The 18,170-nt window shown below is 37.2% G+C and overlaps 1 protein-coding gene across 1 annotated transcript in view; it reads left to right on the forward strand.

Annotated features, from left to right (window-relative positions):
* The window catches only part of ADCY7 (adenylate cyclase 7), a 36,484-nt gene that overhangs the window by 15,155 nt on the left and 3,159 nt on the right, over positions 1–18,170 (forward strand). The window contains exons 9-24 of the mRNA XM_013941200.2: positions 257–389; positions 2,001–2,186; positions 3,077–3,120; positions 5,727–5,807; positions 6,346–6,418; positions 7,264–7,361; positions 8,092–8,176; positions 9,254–9,391; positions 10,631–10,693; positions 11,517–11,555; positions 12,960–13,114; positions 14,423–14,504; positions 15,106–15,261; positions 15,996–16,142; positions 16,553–16,660; positions 17,462–17,576. Of these exons, the coding sequence (XP_013796654.1) occupies positions 257–389; positions 2,001–2,186; positions 3,077–3,120; positions 5,727–5,807; positions 6,346–6,418; positions 7,264–7,361; positions 8,092–8,176; positions 9,254–9,391; positions 10,631–10,693; positions 11,517–11,555; positions 12,960–13,114; positions 14,423–14,504; positions 15,106–15,261; positions 15,996–16,142; positions 16,553–16,660; positions 17,462–17,576 (1,703 nt within the window). The remainder of the gene's footprint in view (positions 1–256; positions 390–2,000; positions 2,187–3,076; positions 3,121–5,726; positions 5,808–6,345; positions 6,419–7,263; positions 7,362–8,091; positions 8,177–9,253; positions 9,392–10,630; positions 10,694–11,516; positions 11,556–12,959; positions 13,115–14,422; positions 14,505–15,105; positions 15,262–15,995; positions 16,143–16,552; positions 16,661–17,461; positions 17,577–18,170) is intronic.

Below are 18,170 nucleotides of genomic sequence, written 5' to 3' on the forward strand. Positions count from 1 at the left end.
TAATTTTATACTGATATTATCTCATTTTGGGAAATGTTTCTGGCATACTTAGTGTGAAAGATGAGTAACAAAAAACTGCAGTAATGGGTTGCTAATATGGTTTTAAATACTGGCAAGATTTTGGAGTTGGCTGCCAAAGCACAAGATGGCTGAAAAGCACAAAAATGTCAGCAGTAGCCATTGAAATGTAAATGAAATGCTTAATCTGACCTTTCTGTAAATGTTTGGGTCTGCTGTTCTTTTTTTCTCTTCTCAGTCGTGTACACATCACTGAAGCAACATTAAATCACCTAGGCAAAGCTTATGAAGTAGAAGAAGGGAATGGACACCTCAGGGATCCTTACCTTGAATCCATGAACATCAAAACCTACTTGGTGATTGATCCAAGGGTAAGTATATGTTTTTTAAACGTGTGTGTGTGTATATATATATATTTACATATATACCTACATAAGTACTTAGGTATCTGTGGCTCATACATTTATTTTCAATTCCGAAACATAATTAAAGCATGGGATGAGTTGTCTGAGTAGCTTAAATTTGGGACTTCTAGATCTGAAAGCACATGCTGCTATTCACTGAAATGTCTATTAGCTTGAAGGCAACAAGTGTTAAACTGAAACCTCTTTATGATCCACACAGAGACAAATTTACGTTTGACTATGCCTTTGCTTGAATTGGGTGACTCGTACAAAACAGGTCGAAAGGTGAACTTTTAGAACAGAAGAGATGAGAATGTGTGGATCTAAGGTCATACAATTAACTTTCTTTTCTTTTAGCTCTAAATCCATGTTGTGCAGCCATCCCATTGGGATTAATACAATCTCAGATTGTAGAATACTTGGGAACTAACTACTGCAATTTGAGCAACCAAGTGGATCAGAATGGCAAATCCAGCATCTATAGTGTAGGTGTAAATGCACAGACACAAATCTGTTGCAATAGTTACCACTATGGCTCAAGTACGTGCTGCCAAGTGGCTTATCTACAGGTCTGGTGTACTTGTGGAAGGATGAAATCATGAAAGAACATCTGGACTGTGTGGCCACTTTCAGAGAAACTATTCTGTGTAAAATAGCATCTGACAATTTCTTCCTCGCTGTTTTAGATGCGAGATTCACCTTCTTTTCAAGGTATAAGGTAGTATACTAACTGTTGGTTGCCCCTTTAGAGAACTGCAAATACCTGGAGCATTGCTGTTTTGAATTGACTTCTGGTTGACAAGTAAGATATTTCAGAAGAGAAAAGAATAAAAACAGCAGATGTTTTTCCTTTCAGGATCTTTATAGGAAGGAACAATGTGGAGCCATTTTTAATTAGCAAGACCTCAAAATCTTATCTTTTTTCATGTTTAAGGTACTCAACACTGTGAAACCCCCTACATGTAAACTGCATATATTCTAAGAATGATGATTTACCTCTGTTAAAATGGTCCTTGCTCACCTGAAGATGCCTAGAAAATAACTACCCATTGATGTATCAATTTATTTCTGTAGTTTTAGCTTCCTTTAGACCCACAGTGGTATTGCTGCATGAGTATTGCCTGACTGTTCACTTGTGACGCAGATATAATCTAAGGTTGAGTCTGTCATTTGCAGGATCTTCTCCTAATCACTGTTTTGGTACCTGCTAGCTCAGGAATTAGGAGCTGTATGCCCATGCTGTTGTGCTGACTGCAAGGAAACTGTGTTTATAAGATCCTGGGATCTCTTGCATCATCATAAATCAACCAGGAAGCTTGAAAGTTGCACAGCTTTACAAGCAAAGACTTGTAAAGGCAGTTCAAGCAAATTCATTAAGTCATGATTTGCTTTAGCTCATATTAATTAAATGAGATGAAGGAAGCAGGGATGGCTGATGCATTGCTGACACATTTAGAGTCCTACTAAATAGTTAGACAGTTTAGCCCTAAAACTACTCCTGTAAACAGTTAATAGAGCTTCATTTGTATGTAGTTTGTATCATTTTCTGATTTGTAAACGAATGTCTTTTTCTGCTAGTCCAAACAGTGTGTGTCAAATAATCATCTCCCTAAAACAAGAGTTAATGATGGGCTGAAGATGCGAGCGTCTGTCCGGATGACACGGTATTTAGAGTCCTGGGGAGCAGCCAGGCCCTTTGCCCACCTGAACCACAGAGAAAGTGTGAGCAGTGACTCCTCGACTTCACAGGGAAAGCGAAGAAAGGTGAGGTTTGAAGTAATAATTGTCACCTGACAGTTGCAAGCTATTCCTTGGGTCTGTAGTATGAAACTTGATACCTGAGACGGTTTTCGTGGATGAATTTCTGCCCTTATTTAAGTATATAGTATATGTGTTAAGTATAGAAAACTAAGAAGGCATTGGTGCAGTGATTATTTCTGTCAAAACTTAAACTATAGCATTCAAACTCTGCTAATATCCAGCATGCTGTGTTGGTAGTAAATTCTCAAAGTCAAACTTTGAAACTATCTTTTTTTTTGACATTTTTCAATCCTGAGGTTCTGCCTGCTACATGGGTTTTTGGCAAAAAGATGATTTATCCTAGCCTCTAGATGCATTCAGCATTTACTTAAAATGTTTAGAAAATAGAGTCCCCCCAGATGTGCCATCTGTGCCAGGATTTTGTCAGTAAACAGTTAAACTCATTTCTCCTTGTCTGCCTTATCTGGAAGCCGGGAGGAGACGTGTTTCCTTTCAGGTGTGCTTCTAAGGCCCAGCAAGGCTGTGCTTATCTCTGTGACCAGACAACAGTAGTAAATTTTAAAATGAAGTATTCCTCCATTCACGTTTGTACAAGTGGTTTCCAGTTTACTTGTCTCTGCTGATCTTAGTTATTTTACTGCATGGAGGAAAATGAGAGATGTCAGATCTGTTCAATTATGTACTAACAATTTTTTGTCAGAAAATGCCAACTTGTCGAAGCAGAAGAGGTTGCTTGGCAGGGAGGTTGATTGTGATAACCATTTCGTATTTGAGAATGGTTCTGGACTTTTGTGTATAAAAATGGTTTTGGCCGCTTCTTGTACTTTGTTTTCAATCGTAGCCTTCAATTGAGTAAGTATGTAACATATTCTTAATTCCTTGTTTGTTTTTAGGAAATACCTTTGTGTTCTGCTGGGCGCCAGAGGACTTCAGATAGGTTGGTCCACTACTTTCATTTTTTTAACCTATCATCTTGTGCTCCTTTTGCAGTTCAATGTACTGTAAGCATGTGACCTTTTGGTTGATTAATGACTGTTTGGTACTCTTACACTAGAAAGGTTAAGCTAAGCTGAATCTTTGGGCTTTTAAAAGGCTTCTCAGTTCACCTTTGTTATGGTTAGCAGTTTCTGACCGGAGCTTCCCCTGTCCCCTTCATCTTCCTAGCCCCTTACTCCTTTGGATTGCATTTTGCTTGATGGTCTCTAGCAGGACGGAGGGGATAAGGGAAGTATTGAGGTCTAAGCAGCAGTGAAAAAACAAGCCAGAACACCTTGTAGGCTGTATATGTGTATATACTGTAATGGTGTGTGCTACCTCAGCTTTTAGTTTTCTTATTGATAAGATGCCTTTTTTTGTTTGCAGTATTAGAGAATAAAATAAGTATGCTACAATATAATAAATATTATAAGTAAATATGTATTACTTGTATCTTACAAGATATATCCTTGGTTAGTGTTATCGGTGTATATTATGGTAGTGTAATCAAGAATTGCTGCTGTATGTACGAATAGTGAACTCTTTGGTACAGGTACCATTTTAGCTAAGTAGATGATTCTCAATTATAAAACATTCATTCAGTCTGTTGAAAGAAATATTGCCTTGAAAAATACATGGTTTGAACTACTAGAGAAAGGCTTAGTAAAGTGCTTATGGTTGTACATGTTCATCTGCCAGTTTGGAGCTCTCTTGTTTAATTTTTCCCTGTAGGTTATGGTAGCCTACTTACATACTGAGGAAAGTATGGTCATCTCTAGTAATTCTAACAGTGTAGTTGTAAAACCGTGTTCATTATCAATGTTTGTTTTCTATGCACCTTAATTTCTATTATCATAGTAAGCTCTTGTTGTTGTTTTCTGACAGTTTTACTGAAGATAAGGTACAGCTGTCTAGCTTGCGGCAGAATTGCAAGGTTACCTGACCTGACTTGGGAATCACAGCACATTTTCGGTGTCTATTATACAGGCTTCCAATTCAGTCTAAACAGAATAAATTGTAAAATCCTGCATTTTAAAGTTATATTTATTCTTAAAATGACTCTTAGTCATGCTTAAAATCTCTGTTATTTACAAAATACTATCTTTTAATGCAGGATTTAGCAGGAAATGTTTCACAAAAAACACCACTTCTGTATTCTTGACCCATGTTAGATAAGCTTCCCACCTCCAACTGCAGCATAAATTTGTCATGTTATAATAACTTATGGCATAGTAGAGTTTGGTCTTTTCGATTTCTCTGGTAAATAAAATAAATATCAAAGACAGCTCAGCATGAAGAAAGGCTTTCTTCAGAATGATTTTATCCTGAACGGTTGGCCTGTTTGCTGCCAATCTGCCAGAAGTATTGCATGAAATGCGTCTGCCTCTTAGGAAAGATGGATTTACAGGAGCAGCTTATGTGCCTCCTCACCTGTAATTCCTTGAACAAGGAACATAAAACGAAAGGGACCTCCTTGGGTGTGAACACCCAGCCCTCCGCAGTGCCTCAGGATAAGAGCCGGGGCCTCCCGCGGCTGCCGCCGCACGCTCGGCCAAGAGCTGGGGTGGCCACGGCTCCCGCTTCGCCCCACCGCAACTTCTGCCCTCTCCGCTCCCCACCTGAAGCAATTCAGGCAGTAAAGCCAAAGGAATCACTAATCCTCCCCTCGATCAGCTCTGACGGAGCTTGGCAGCCGCTTTGGTTTAGAAAACAGCCCCGTTCCTTTAAAAAAAATATGGGACTCAGATATTTAGCTCTGTAAGGCTTTCTCAGGCTTCCTGCAGCAAAAGGTATTTCTGTTGTTGCGTCGTCCCAGACACTTTTTCCCCCCGAAGCAATTCCTTAGCTAATCAGCACCAGCCTGTTGGGTTTTCTGACAGTGGGGCCCTCTCCTTGCTTAGGTACTTAACGAGCCCGTACTCTTCATTATATTGTTTAACTCTTACTAACCCCCACGCCTCCCCTTCACAGGTTATCCAGAGTCTCTTGCTGCTTACGAACTCCAGTTTTGAGCCTAACTTTACTTGTAGCCAGTTGGGCTCATTTGTTGTCAAAATGGCTTAAATACCATTCCCTTTTTATTCCCGAGTTTGTCATCCTTCTAGAATTATGAGTACTTACAGTCTGCCTTTTTATAAGTTAGTGAAATAGCTGTGAAACGGGATGCAAAAATTGAGGAATTCATAGTTTCCTCTTTGCTTTTTCATGCTTTCATTATCAGCACTAGCAAGTGTGCCTCAACTGCTTGTTTGAGTTCTCTGTCAGAGTTTTGCTAGAGTTCATGTGTGTTTGTACTTGGCATGTGTTTGACTTCAGTTTGTAAGAAAAAGGATATTTATTTTAAAATGCTTTTCTGATTTTGGAAATAGCCTGTTGTGATTTTAATGTATTTTAGGATACTTGCATTGATCAAAAAGCTTTGTTTAAATGAGATAAACATGCTTAATAATTTCACTGTACTTAAATTTTGCTATGTATATAAGAGATTTGGATAAACAGGAATTATATCTGTGAGCCGTTCCTTGTTTCTGAAATGCATTTATGACATGGACTTTGTATTGCTCTTAGAAATTCATCTCAGAAGGGAAGGATAGAGGAAGATATTTATGATGAAATGATGTCAACCATTGAGGGCCTCAGTTCAACTAAGTATGCACTATTTTATTTTTTCTTGATCTTGCTTTTCTTCAAGAATAATCTGCAGTCTCAATTTTAAGTCTAGATGCAAAATTTACTTCTTAGAAATAAAAAATTACCAGGCTTTAGTCTTGTCCTTTTTTTTTTTTTTTTTTTTTTTTTTTTTTACTTACTGTAGTTCCTTCTTTTTTTTTATTTGAATATAATGAGATTATTACTGCTTTGTTACAACAAGGAGTCAATGGCTAGTAGAGTTGTTCGGTGGGGGTATATTACTATGAAGTTTTCATACTTTTTTATATGTAAAATTCAGTACACTAAGAAGGCTTTGGGTTGCATTTTGCATGTGACTGGCAAATGCTGCCATCTCTGGAAGCTGCAGATCAGTCTGTCAACTCCTGTAAAAACGTAGCGGGGACATGCTAGGAGCCACTAGGCTGAGAGACACGGGGAGCTTCCGGAGCTGTCGGCTGCCGGCTCGGCGCTTTGCAGGCAGTCCGCCACCGGTCTGTTGTGCGCGTTTTGTGAACTGCCTGTCTCTTTGATGCAGCCCTTGGTGCGGCAAATCTGATGACTTCTGTGGATTCTCCCTCATTTTTGCAGAACCTGGGCTTGAAAAAGAGGTTGGTAAGAGCAAAATAATCATTTTTGGTAGTCTTTTAAGGCAGCATCAGTCACTTTAAGTGACTTTAAGACACTTAAGTCACTTTAAGGCAGCATCAGAATACCTTTGAAACAATCTATTTTCATTCTTGCCCTGGATTCCCGAGACGACTGCAGATCCCAAGAGGTCTCTGATAACTGGTGGCAAACAGAGCTCATGATTCATTTGAGTTCGGCCCTGCCCCTTGATAGCGCCAATTCTGTGGATTGGAGGAGGCTGCCTCTAATCTGCGGTTAAATTCTTGCAGTAGGGGAGTTGGTAGGAGCTTGGCCAGCCTTACTATGAACAACTTCTTTCAGAAGAAATGAGACATTTTTAAATGATGTATCTCTACCTCCATAGCGAAACGCTTTTGCTTTCTATCTTTCTATGGTGGCTTCATTGGAAGTGTAACACCATTATTTGTTAGGTAGAGGACATTTCCTGTTTGAATAATGTTCTTTATGTTCAGTACGTCACAGCACAGTAAATTAATTACTGGTTTATATATTTCAAATTTACTTGTGTATGTACTTTTTATGTGGATTTTGATTAAGTGTGGCTGTGAAGTCCTGATTTACATACTACTCTGTGGCAGATTTCCCGCCAGGTTTGAAATAGATCCTTTGGACCAGGCTGTTCTTGCTGGCAGCCAGTGTTCATGTGAATTTTTTATTTGATGCCTGTTTTCTTTTGTTCTCTCTTAGTTTATGTATTTGGGTTTAATAGTACAGTGTAAATTAGCATATGTATGTAATCACAAAAAAGTAATAGCATTAAAAAAACCCTAGAATTATCCTAAGATCATTTTAATCTGTTTTTCAGTATCGCACCATTCCTATTCTAAAACTGAAGAGTTACTTTGCGTGTGCCAGTTTTGTATTCCTCTGTATATTTCTGATACAGATGTTTATAATGCCAAAGTAAGTGTCAGTATTTTAATGTTCTATAATTTAACTTAAGCTATGGATAAAGTGAAACTCTCACATGCATGAAGCTTAAGTCTTTTGAAGTCTCTGAGCATTTAGGCATAAGTATATGTTTCTTAATTATAATCTACCCGTTAATGAAAGAGTGCATTCATGTTGTTGGCGTAAGAGCCCTGATACCCGTATGAAAATAAAATAGGAATATTTCCTCAATATCATGTTTGACTGCTTGGTATACACAGAGGGATGATCAGTTAAGTGAGGAATACTGTTTTATAAGAATAATTGGCTGTAAGCACATTGAATGAGAATGAAGAATAGGAAAATGGGATTAGGTAGTTAAAATGTGCTCAGTGATCCTTTTTCCTGTAGAGACGCACTGAGGGAACTTGCAGCTTCTTCTCATACCTCTGAGGAAGCAGCTGTTTGATGTTTCTGAAGTTTATGGCATATTTGTTTTTCATGGCTGCTAGGGTGCAATTTGCTCATGCTTTACACATGGGGCAATAGTGCAGGCGGTCACCAAGGGGATGGAATATCTTAAAGTTATATTTGTGCAACAGAACAAAAATGCCTGTGCAATGTTGTGATTGTTCAGTGCTATAAGAACTACTCTGTTTAATTCTCGAGAAACACCCTTAGCAAGTATTAGGCTGATGAAGTGCAGTTTCAGATATGTTTTCATTTAACACCGTTTTGCTTAATGCTGCTCTCTTCTGTTTAGAACTGCAAAACTAGGGATTTCCTTTGGTGTTGTCGCAGTCATAATTACACTTATTTTGTTTGTGTGTTTTGCTGAGAAATGGATGGTAAGTAAAAAATATTTCCTTTTCTCAAAAAATATTTCCTGTTCTCAAAAGTGAATGGATGCAATTTGGCAACTAAGTCTATATTTTAGAATGAATAATTAAGCTATTAATTTCAAGGGGAGGTAGAGGAACTTAGAGCCTCAGGTTACCAGAACTTTTCATTGCCCAAAATAGAGATTTAGATGCTGAACTTCAGATACTCATGTTTGAAAATTCTTAGTGCAATTCCTATGTGTTATTTCAGTATTATTTGGGTTCCAGAATAGGGGGTGGGAAGGAGGAGGAAGGTATTATCATGTGCTTCTGTGGATGTTTTTTTGTTTTGTTTTGGTTTGGTTTTTAAGCCAGATTTCTCAGAGTTTTTAAATGTTTGTCCTTAATAATTTTGGTTGTAAATCCTGTGGTTTTCTATACTGGAACCAATATTAAAATCAAAAGAAGTATGAATGCAAGATTCGTTTTTATAAACATTCATAAAGCCCCATGGAAATTACAAACATGTGAATAATTTATTGGCAGCAATTCCATAGCTGTTAGATTTCCAAATGCACCATTACATCAATTAGGACACTTTGTATTTGGATTTCTTTTCCTCTGCATTATTAAATGTATACAATTACTGCTTAAATATAAATAAATATAACAGTCTACAGTGATGTAGAGTTTAACTATGTAAAATAAAAAAGTCCTTCTCAGTCCAAGAAACAGCTGGGGTGGGGAAGGGGAGAGGGAAGGGATTTTGGAGATGTCCTTAGGCTCATCAGATCTGCGTTGCGATAGAGCAAGGGTGAGAGTGAATTCTGAAATTCTCTTGAGACGGTTCTACCATCACCTTATTGAAGAGCAGTGATGGTCTCCCAGGAAAACTGCTGCTGCAAGATCTTTCTCTTACAGAGCCAGGTTCAAGCCATGTAAAGACAAAAATACCCCACTTGTATTCATTGCACTCTGAGTCTTCACTGCAGAGTCTTGACTCTCTCTTGTACAATGGACAAAATATTTTTATGTACAAATATTTCTTCCCACATATGAAAGTCTGTTATCCTTGTTATTGAAATAAATTAATTTTGTTTACAGAAGTGCTGCTCAGAACAGTGGCCTTTCTTGCGCCATCTTTGTGCTGTCTCAGAAAAGGTGGAAACAATGCCTTTGCTTAGGCTTCCTTTAGCAATCATCACCATAGGTGCCTTGCTGATTATAGCTATTTTTAATTTGGTAAGTAATTGTATTATCTTCATTCTGTGAACTTATTGTAATGTCCATAGTTGGAGCAACTTACTGTATTCTTTTTATCAGTACTCTGCTTTTTGCTGCTTTTTCTAATGTCTGATTCCCACCTGAGCTGACTTACACAAAGATAGTGCACATGTCACAAAAGAAAATTCAAAGGAAAAATTCCCAGTTTATAAAATAAAAATTCATTTGATAGGTTTCAGTTCTATTTTACATCACCTGCTCTTTACTTTCAAGATAGCATTTTTAATTACTGTTGGTTATAACTATTAGCACTAAGATGGTCTTCCAATTTTTTTTAACGTAGGATTGAATGTTTGGTTCCAGTGGATAGAAGTTTTATCAAGTACACTGCGCTACTTGCTGCACTAGCTAATAATAATACAGATGGGGGAGGGAGGAATAAAGCTTGGATCCCTATTCAGAAATGAAGCCGTTGTGGTATAGTTATTGCTAGACTGCGCAGGGTTAACTCAACTCTTGATCCTGCAGGTTTGGCGTTGTGACCCGGTTTTCATTAAGATACAAACTGAGTCTGTCCTTTAACTTTAGTCTGAGTATTGTGTTGCATGGAGGTCCCTCCATTTGAAAAACAGAACTCTTTGGAGTAACCTCATGCTCAAGACAACTCTTTTTGTTTTAATTTTTTAAAGCAAGCTTTATGTGAGACTTCATGCTACCAGTTAAACCTATCTGATGGCTACCTGCTGCTAAAAGGGATGCCCTTGCCATCCCTTGTGCTGGGTCTTCCGATTCCAGGAGAAGTTTATTCTGAAAGCTATGCTGCAGAAAACTCCTGATTCTTCTGTAGGGTTGTTTTGCTGCTGGCTTGGCTCTTTGAACTGACTCACAGTGGTGTCATGTGAACACCACCAGAGCCAGCCCAAAAGGAAGAACAGGAGCAGCAGCTGTGAGCTGGGGAGAGATAGCAGAACCACACGTTTGTGCCGAATAGCTGTTAGAGTAGCTTGGCCATAATGTTAACTTCACCTCTGATTTAAAAAATAAGTAAGAAAACACATGGCAATTTTCACTTTTTCCTTGTACCTTGCATGTGCATGTATGTATAATAAAGCTGTATGGGACTTCATTATATTTTAACATCTGTATTGCAGTAGCACTGAAAGGGCAACCAGGTCAGGACTTGTACAATGTCTGGAGAACAAACTTGAATGACTATCTGCTAACCAGCTTGTATATTTTTTCTTGCTAACAAAACAGACTACTGAAGGAAACAAGCCTGCAAACGCTACTGGATCAAATGACCTGTATGCCGCCACCTCTGTGAGTAGAGTACTGTCTTCATTTCCAAGATTGATTTCATCTTGGATGGTGTGTGTAATATTGAGTGATGGCAGCATTTTGAGATCTTTCCATCTTTTATATCTATCTTTTTATAAAGATAGAATTTTAAAATATTGAACACACAAAAATTTACTCCTGCCACAAGACAGTTTCGGCACTTCTGCTAATATTTGCTATCATTAGCCATGGTTTTACTGTGTATCTTCTAGGGATTTTCAAAAGTCTGGACTACTCATGGATGCAGCTGAAGTCTTGACTTGATTTGGTTACTCAGCACCTTTTAAAATTTAGTGTTCTGAGGAGATTATTTTAATACAAAACAATTCAGTTTATGCTGTAGTCCTAATACTGATCTTTTCTTACAATGTTAGTATATAAGAGCTTAATTCTTGTTCATACTGCTGTATTTTTTCATTGGGTATCATAAGGGAAAAACAGGGCTATATATTAAAAAAACAAAAAAAACAAAAAAACCCCAACTCTCTTCTAAATAATGTTTAGCATCTATTTAGGCATAGATTTAGCACTCACTATAACATACGAAAGGATTATTTCTGAGGATTTCAGTTTTTAGCTCTTTAGTTTCAAAGCGGCATTCTGTTTTGAGTCCATCCAAATGTTTGGGATGCTCCTGTGTCCCCTCGCCCCCAGCTGTCAGTGATGGAAATGTTTTTGAACAACGTGCAGCAGGTTGTGTGAGGACCTTGTCATTCAAGGTCATATGACAAATGAGAAGTTGCACATACATAATGCATATTTTACTCACCTGGTAATTTTCTGTTCTTGCATGTCTGTAAATCAGCCTTTTGGAAATACAACTGAATATTGCATCGAGGAAACTGTAAGTAGTAAATACATATACTTCCCAAATTAAAACCCAGGTCTTTGAATACTGTGTGTAGTTTTGATACCTGGCAGGTTCTTTTGCTGCTTTTAAGTATTTGAGAGCATAGAAATTCTTCATGATATCAAAATGTTCCAATTGCTGTTGCTGTGATGAATAAAGTACAGCTTTGCATCTCACCCTTTTGGAAATTTCAGACATAAAAGTTGATCTAGAACTTTGAGAAAAAGCGGTAGAACAGGATGATGTTTTTGGTCACGTTTGAGAGGTGAGAGCTGTTTTGTTGATCCTCGTAGGCATCCTGATAAATGGCACGTAGACCTGTTCTGTGGTTCTCTACGTAGCCATTTCTGTTTCAGGGGTTTAACTGAAAATGGGGGCATTTGCTACCCTTTGAATAGCAGACTCACAGCCTTTAGGATGACAGAGTTGGTACAATTCATTATATCCTATGCTCTGATTCCAAGTTACCCTATAAATTGCTCTAGTTTCATTGATTTCAGCAGAAATTTTAAGAGTTTATCTAAGAACCTCCCAGGGCTCTGTGATATGCCTGTCTGTACTGTTATGGGTGAAAAAGTATGATAATTTGATGCCTTGTGCGTAAAGAGAACTATACACTTGCAGGGCAAAAGCTGAGGAAATTGTGGAGGTGACTGTGGACTCAAATACGCCAGCTTCGCCTCTTACCATGTCGCTGTGGCTGTAGAGAGCAGAGCAATCCTGTCTGCACAGTGCACTCTGCAGCAACTGCACTTTAATGCCATCAGCTGCACGCTGACCTTAGCCACCAGGCCTGGAATGTGATTTGTCTAGGAAACTTTTCATTAACTTCATTAGATAATGACCCTGCTTGATAACGCTTATTAGCATCACAGTCCCTAACAGTGTAAGGAAGGCATGCCTCACATTGGGGAGCAAGCCCTGCCCTTCTGCCCCCTCCATGGTACCCGTGGGGCAGATGGGAGGTTGCACAGGGAGCACTGTCAATACAGGACCAGAATTCCAGAGTTCCTGGCTCACAGCCTAGTCACTGGACTACGAAGCTGCTTTAAATTAGTATTTAACTTTAAATAAATAGCTGTTTAAATTAATAGTCTTCAGAAGATAAGTCCCCTTCTCAGCGTTCATTTTTATCTGGTATTGCTTGTGTTTGCACCTGATGTTTTTTGTTTAAATCCCCTTCTTTCTCTTTAACAAAAAAAAAAATCAGTAAACTAAAAAAAGTCATTAAATCCCTTTTAGTGCAATTAATAAAGGTTTAATTGTATTATCAACTGATTTTAATTTCTTGTATTTAAATGATGATGGTCATGAACGTAGAGCATTTACTACTGTTTGAAAGTCTGTTACATGTAAAGCCTGAATTATGCAACTGCTCTTTAAATTATTCTTCTACAGTATTATACTTACTGCTGCATACTAGCGTTCATTGCTTGCTCCGTGTTTCTCCAAATAAGCTTCGAACTCAAAGTTCTTCTCCTGTCCATTGCTGTGACTGTTTACCTCGTCATTTTTAATACCCTTCAGCATAGGCCCACTGTGAATGATACCAGGTACAGTGCAAAGTTTCTTATAAGAGACAATAGTGTTCCACTAAAGGAGGTGTAAGATTTTTGTACATTTTTGGATTTTTGAAATAGAAAAATCATGGAAGTCAGAAAGCATTACAAAGCTTTTTATAAAGTTAATGACACAGAAATCTTACTAGACCATATCACCTTAAGAAAATTTTATTGGAAGAAAAATAGTTAGGTTTTATTTTTTCTAAAAATAAATAAATAAATAAAACCCTGCCATGAAATGAGATAATGGCTCCAGAGATGTCTGGAAGCTTAGCTTACACTGAAGACTGTAAGAAGGAAGGGGAAGAATCTCAATCTTTTAATAAGGTTGATAAACTACGAAGTGAAGCCTTGTTAAAGGTCCGATGCTGAAGCTGTGCTTGCCATGCATTGCTAGTCAATATTCTGGTTAACTCTTCATTTACTTACTTCAATAACTACACGTACTTTGAAAAGTAACAGTAACTTCTCTGATCTAACTGAAGTCCAATAACTGTAAAAATTATTTTATAAATCCTATGTGGAAGAATTATACTGTTCACTTGCAAGTCTGTTTCTCAAATTTTCAGCATATTCTCATAGATGAAGATTTGGATAAATTTATTTTGCAGAGGCTAACTGTGAGCTGAGCATAAAACAAAACAAAACAAATTAGCTCTTAATTTGGCCTCTTAATCCCAGGCTGTTCATGTCACAAGAGCAATTTAGTTTGATACGTTAAGTTAGTGAAAATGAGTAGATGTAGTAGGAGAGACTGATCTTATGAAATATGAATGGCCTCTCAGATTTGTGTGTATATATATAATTTTTATATAAAGGTGTATGATTTTATATGCAGGTGTGATTTAATGAATGCAGGTGTGATTTAATGACTGGCTTTGTTTTATCAATTAAGGTTTTTTAATCTTCTTCCCTTTCACAAATAAGAAAGTTCTTTCTAGTTCAAGGTTTTGTTGGCTATGTTTCTGCGGAGGTAGTGTGGGGAGGAAAGGTGCACCTTAGTGCAATGGAAATTAAGATGGCTCCACGTTTACTTGAACACCTCACTGCAATAACTACTTAACAAGGTTTCAGCATGCATTTTGTCCATATGTTAAATGCAGTTCATGTACTGAACTGAATGATAATCCTTTCTCATTATCAGGATAGGACCCTTCACCAGACAGCCACTGGCACAAATAGATGATGCCAGTGTTGGTATTTCTGAAGAAAGGCACCCTCTCCCCGCCCCACCCCTTAATGATGTGGACTTTTTTTTTAAAGGATCCAAATGACTTGGTATCGCTTTCTTGTTTTCAGGTTTTTCATGAAAGAGCCGAGAATAATGACTAATTTATATCTGGTTCTGTTTTACATAACCCTAATTCTACTTGCAAAACAGGTATGTATTTAAAAGCAATAGGTTAGTTCATTTTTACTTGCTGCAAGTAGATTTAAACAAAACGCAAAAGTATTGTTAATTTAAATTGTGCACTAAATTGGTATGTATTTTTATCTTCTTTATTCTTGTACTTAGTTGTAGACAATGCAGAAATGTTTTCTGTGAAATGGCAGGAACTTCCTCACATTTTTCAGTAGTGTTTGTATTCCAAAAGTCAGAATATTTTAACTTTTCAATTTTCCACTCTAATGGAACTCCAGAAATTGGAAAGCAGAATTTATATGTAGGATCCACCTGTATTTATAAGCCATTTTTCATCCTCTATCTAGGCAATAACTCAAGATAAAAATAATCACTGTAATATTAAAATATGTCATACTTGTAAACACACCTGAAATGACCTGAATGGCATTCATTCATGCTGACTGCTTTGCATTTTTCTGACCTTCATTCTTGAAGCACTCTTTTCATAACTATTCATGTTCAAAATGTCTTGAAGAAACTTTATTGCTACTATTCCTATTTTGAATAATTTAAGACTAATATATTTTTCAGTGAGATGATATATGGATTTAATTTATCATATTTGGGTTTTTTGCAGATTGACTATTACTGCCGACTAGATTGTCTGTGGAAGAATAAGTTTAAAAAAGAACATGAACAGTTTGAAACGATGGAGAATGTTAACAGGCTTTTGCTGGAAAATGTACTTCCAGCACACGTCGCTGCCTATTTCATTGGTGAAAAACGAAATGAGGTAGGCTTAATCTCTGCTATATGAAGGACAGTAAATTGGACCTCTGTAACACAGGACATCATGCTACCAGGCACAGAGAAGATTGTAGGATTCTGCACACATGTTGTATCTTGTTTGTATACTAGGACCTTTGTAAAGCCAAGAATCTGGTACCCACATGGCCTCCAAAGAAATGACAGCTTTTATTGTCAATCTCTGAAATCTGTTCTAAGAAGTAGTTGTTCAGCTTTGGGACAGCGTTTGAGTTTGGCAGCTATTTAGGAAGGATTTACTGCTTTCCAAAGACCATATTTTACTAGAGCAGATAGGCTTTCTTTTTAAAAGTAGTTAGTTAAAGGACCAGATAATATCTCCTTGGTTACAACCCCAATGGGAAAAGTTAATTGATAATGATTCTTCTAAGACATCTGTCTTATTCTGCCAGCACTGTAGCAGAATAAATATTGCTAATTTCTGTCCAGAATAGATGAGAATTTTGAGATACACAGATAACTCAGCCTTTCTGTAGGCAAATCGCCTTTGTTAACACTTCTGATTAAAAAAAAAAAAAGAAAAGAAAAGAAAAAAAGAAAAAAAAGGGACATATATTACTTAAGTTAACTTTATTACTTTACAGTGCACTACAGGATAACTTCATAGAAAAAGTGTAATTTGATTAGTGATAGCAAACAATGATAGTTTTCAATGGTGGAGGGTAACTGCTGACAATGTGTAAATACATATTTTTCCTGTAGGACTGGTATCATCAATCTTACGACTGTGTGTGTGTCATGTTTGCATCAGTACCAGATTTTAAGGTGTTTTATACTGAATGTGATGTCAATAAAGAAGGCCTGGAATGCTTGCGGCTGTTAAATGAAATCATTGCTGATTTTGATGAGGTAATTAAGTTTCCAGAAAAAATGGACTGGATTATGTATTTACTTTAAAATAAAATGTTTCACTAGATCTGTGAGCATGGGGGGGGGGGGGGGGGAAGGTGTTAGGCTGAATTCTGAGCTCAGCCCTGCAATCCTGGAAGTAAAATATATTCCTAACCGAAGAGGTTTTTTAATTACGTCATCTGATGCATTAGTAGTATGGTTTGAAAAAGTCTTGAATTTCAGAACTTGTTTCATTTCTCCTATGAGCTGATAGAGCAAATACGCAGTACTTTCTTATCTAACCTTAATGTGATTAATGATAGTACTCCTAGAGATGCTTAGTGTTCATTGTAGAGAATACAAGATTTTTGGTTAAAAACTGAAATATGGTATTAGTATCAACTTCTACTCTTCTTCCCTTTAAACAGCTGTTGTTAAAACCTAAATTTAGCGGTGTTGAAAAAATCAAAACCATTGGAAGCACTTACATGGCAGCAGCTGGTCTCAGTGTTACACCAGGCCAAGAGAGTAACCAGGTATGTTTTCTCTGAAGTCTCCCATCAGTATGATACATGGGCGTATGTGCATTTCACATTAACAGAATGTAATGTGATAGAAAAGAGACAGTGAGTTACCAAGAGTGACTTTCTGAAACGTGGAAAAAGGTGGTAAGTGTATTGTCTCATATTGAATTCGTTATCATCTTCTAGTTTCTTTTTTTCTCAGCAGACATTAACCCCAGCATACTTTTTACAACCTTAATCTTTGATTCCAGTAGCTTAACATTTCTAGATGCATAACAGAATAGCTCTAATAATAAGGTAGTCAAAGGCCTGCCAAAGAAAAGGCCATCTCAGAATTTGGTAACAAGCTGTTTGTGATACCTGAGAACTGGCACAAAAAAGAGAGTCCTGAAGTGTCACATGTGAGATCTGAATTTGAAACATTCTATAACCTAGAAGAATTGAAATCAATTTCTCTGCTCAGGCTGACTTTCACCATAGTAGGATTGTGCACAACTTTAGGATGTGTGCATGTTTTGTATATACAAAGCATATAAATTAAATCTGAGTCCAAAAGGAGAGGCACAAATTCATGATTATAAAGGTTAACTATATCATGCTTGCCTTCTTCTAGTCACTTCAGTTGAATTTAATGTTTTTTTAAATCCATGTGTAGTGTTTGTTGAACACTACAATTCTGTTGTGTGGCCTCATCCTTATAAATGTATACTTTATTCATTAGTAGTAGTGGTTTGGAAAACACTATGCAATAGTAGTCTGATACAACCTTGTGTGGTGTTGTTCAATCATTAATATGTGTTATGATCTGCTTAGGATAAGGAGAGACAGCATGCTCACATTGGGATTATGGTGGAATATGGAATTGCCTTGATGAGTAAACTGGATGGCATCAACCGACATTCCTTTAACAATTTCCGCTTACGTATTGGTAAGTTCAGTTTGTGAAGAACATGAACTCTATGGTTCCATAAAAATTAAAAATGAGTTGGATGGTTTAGGTGGGTCAATTGCTGAGCACTATGGAGCCCTTCCTAACACTGAACACTGTATTTGGATCATTATAAGATGCTGAATAGCTGAAGGTAGCGTTGTGTAGTCTAGCTTTTTAAGAATGCCAGATTTCTTCAGGAATGGGCTTAGAGATTAGTGATTAGAAGTCACTGGAAAAAGGAAAAGCAAGACTGCAGCTGGATGAATTTGGAGAAAACTACGGTTATGGATGAAGAGGGAGGTACCCTGTTATTAACTGTTGGCTGAAGACAGTATTGTAATTATACAAATATATATTTCTGTATATTAAAAGTAGAAAAGGAAGAATTTTGCATTGTCATGGACTCTGCCCTAGCTCTTTCTTGGACTTCCTATTTTACAATGAATGAGTCGCTTCATCTTCCTGTGCCTCAATACTGTTATTTATAGAACAGTGGTAATACTGACTGCTAGAAGAGTGTTGCAGGGTTAATTCTGTGTTTTTTTTTTTTTTTTTTTTTTCTGAAGCTCATGATTTATGGCCAATAATGAA

This window comes from Apteryx mantelli, chromosome 10, assembly GCF_036417845.1.
Source record: "Apteryx mantelli isolate bAptMan1 chromosome 10, bAptMan1.hap1, whole genome shotgun sequence".
NCBI classification, from domain to species: Eukaryota; Metazoa; Chordata; class Aves; order Apterygiformes; family Apterygidae; genus Apteryx; species Apteryx mantelli.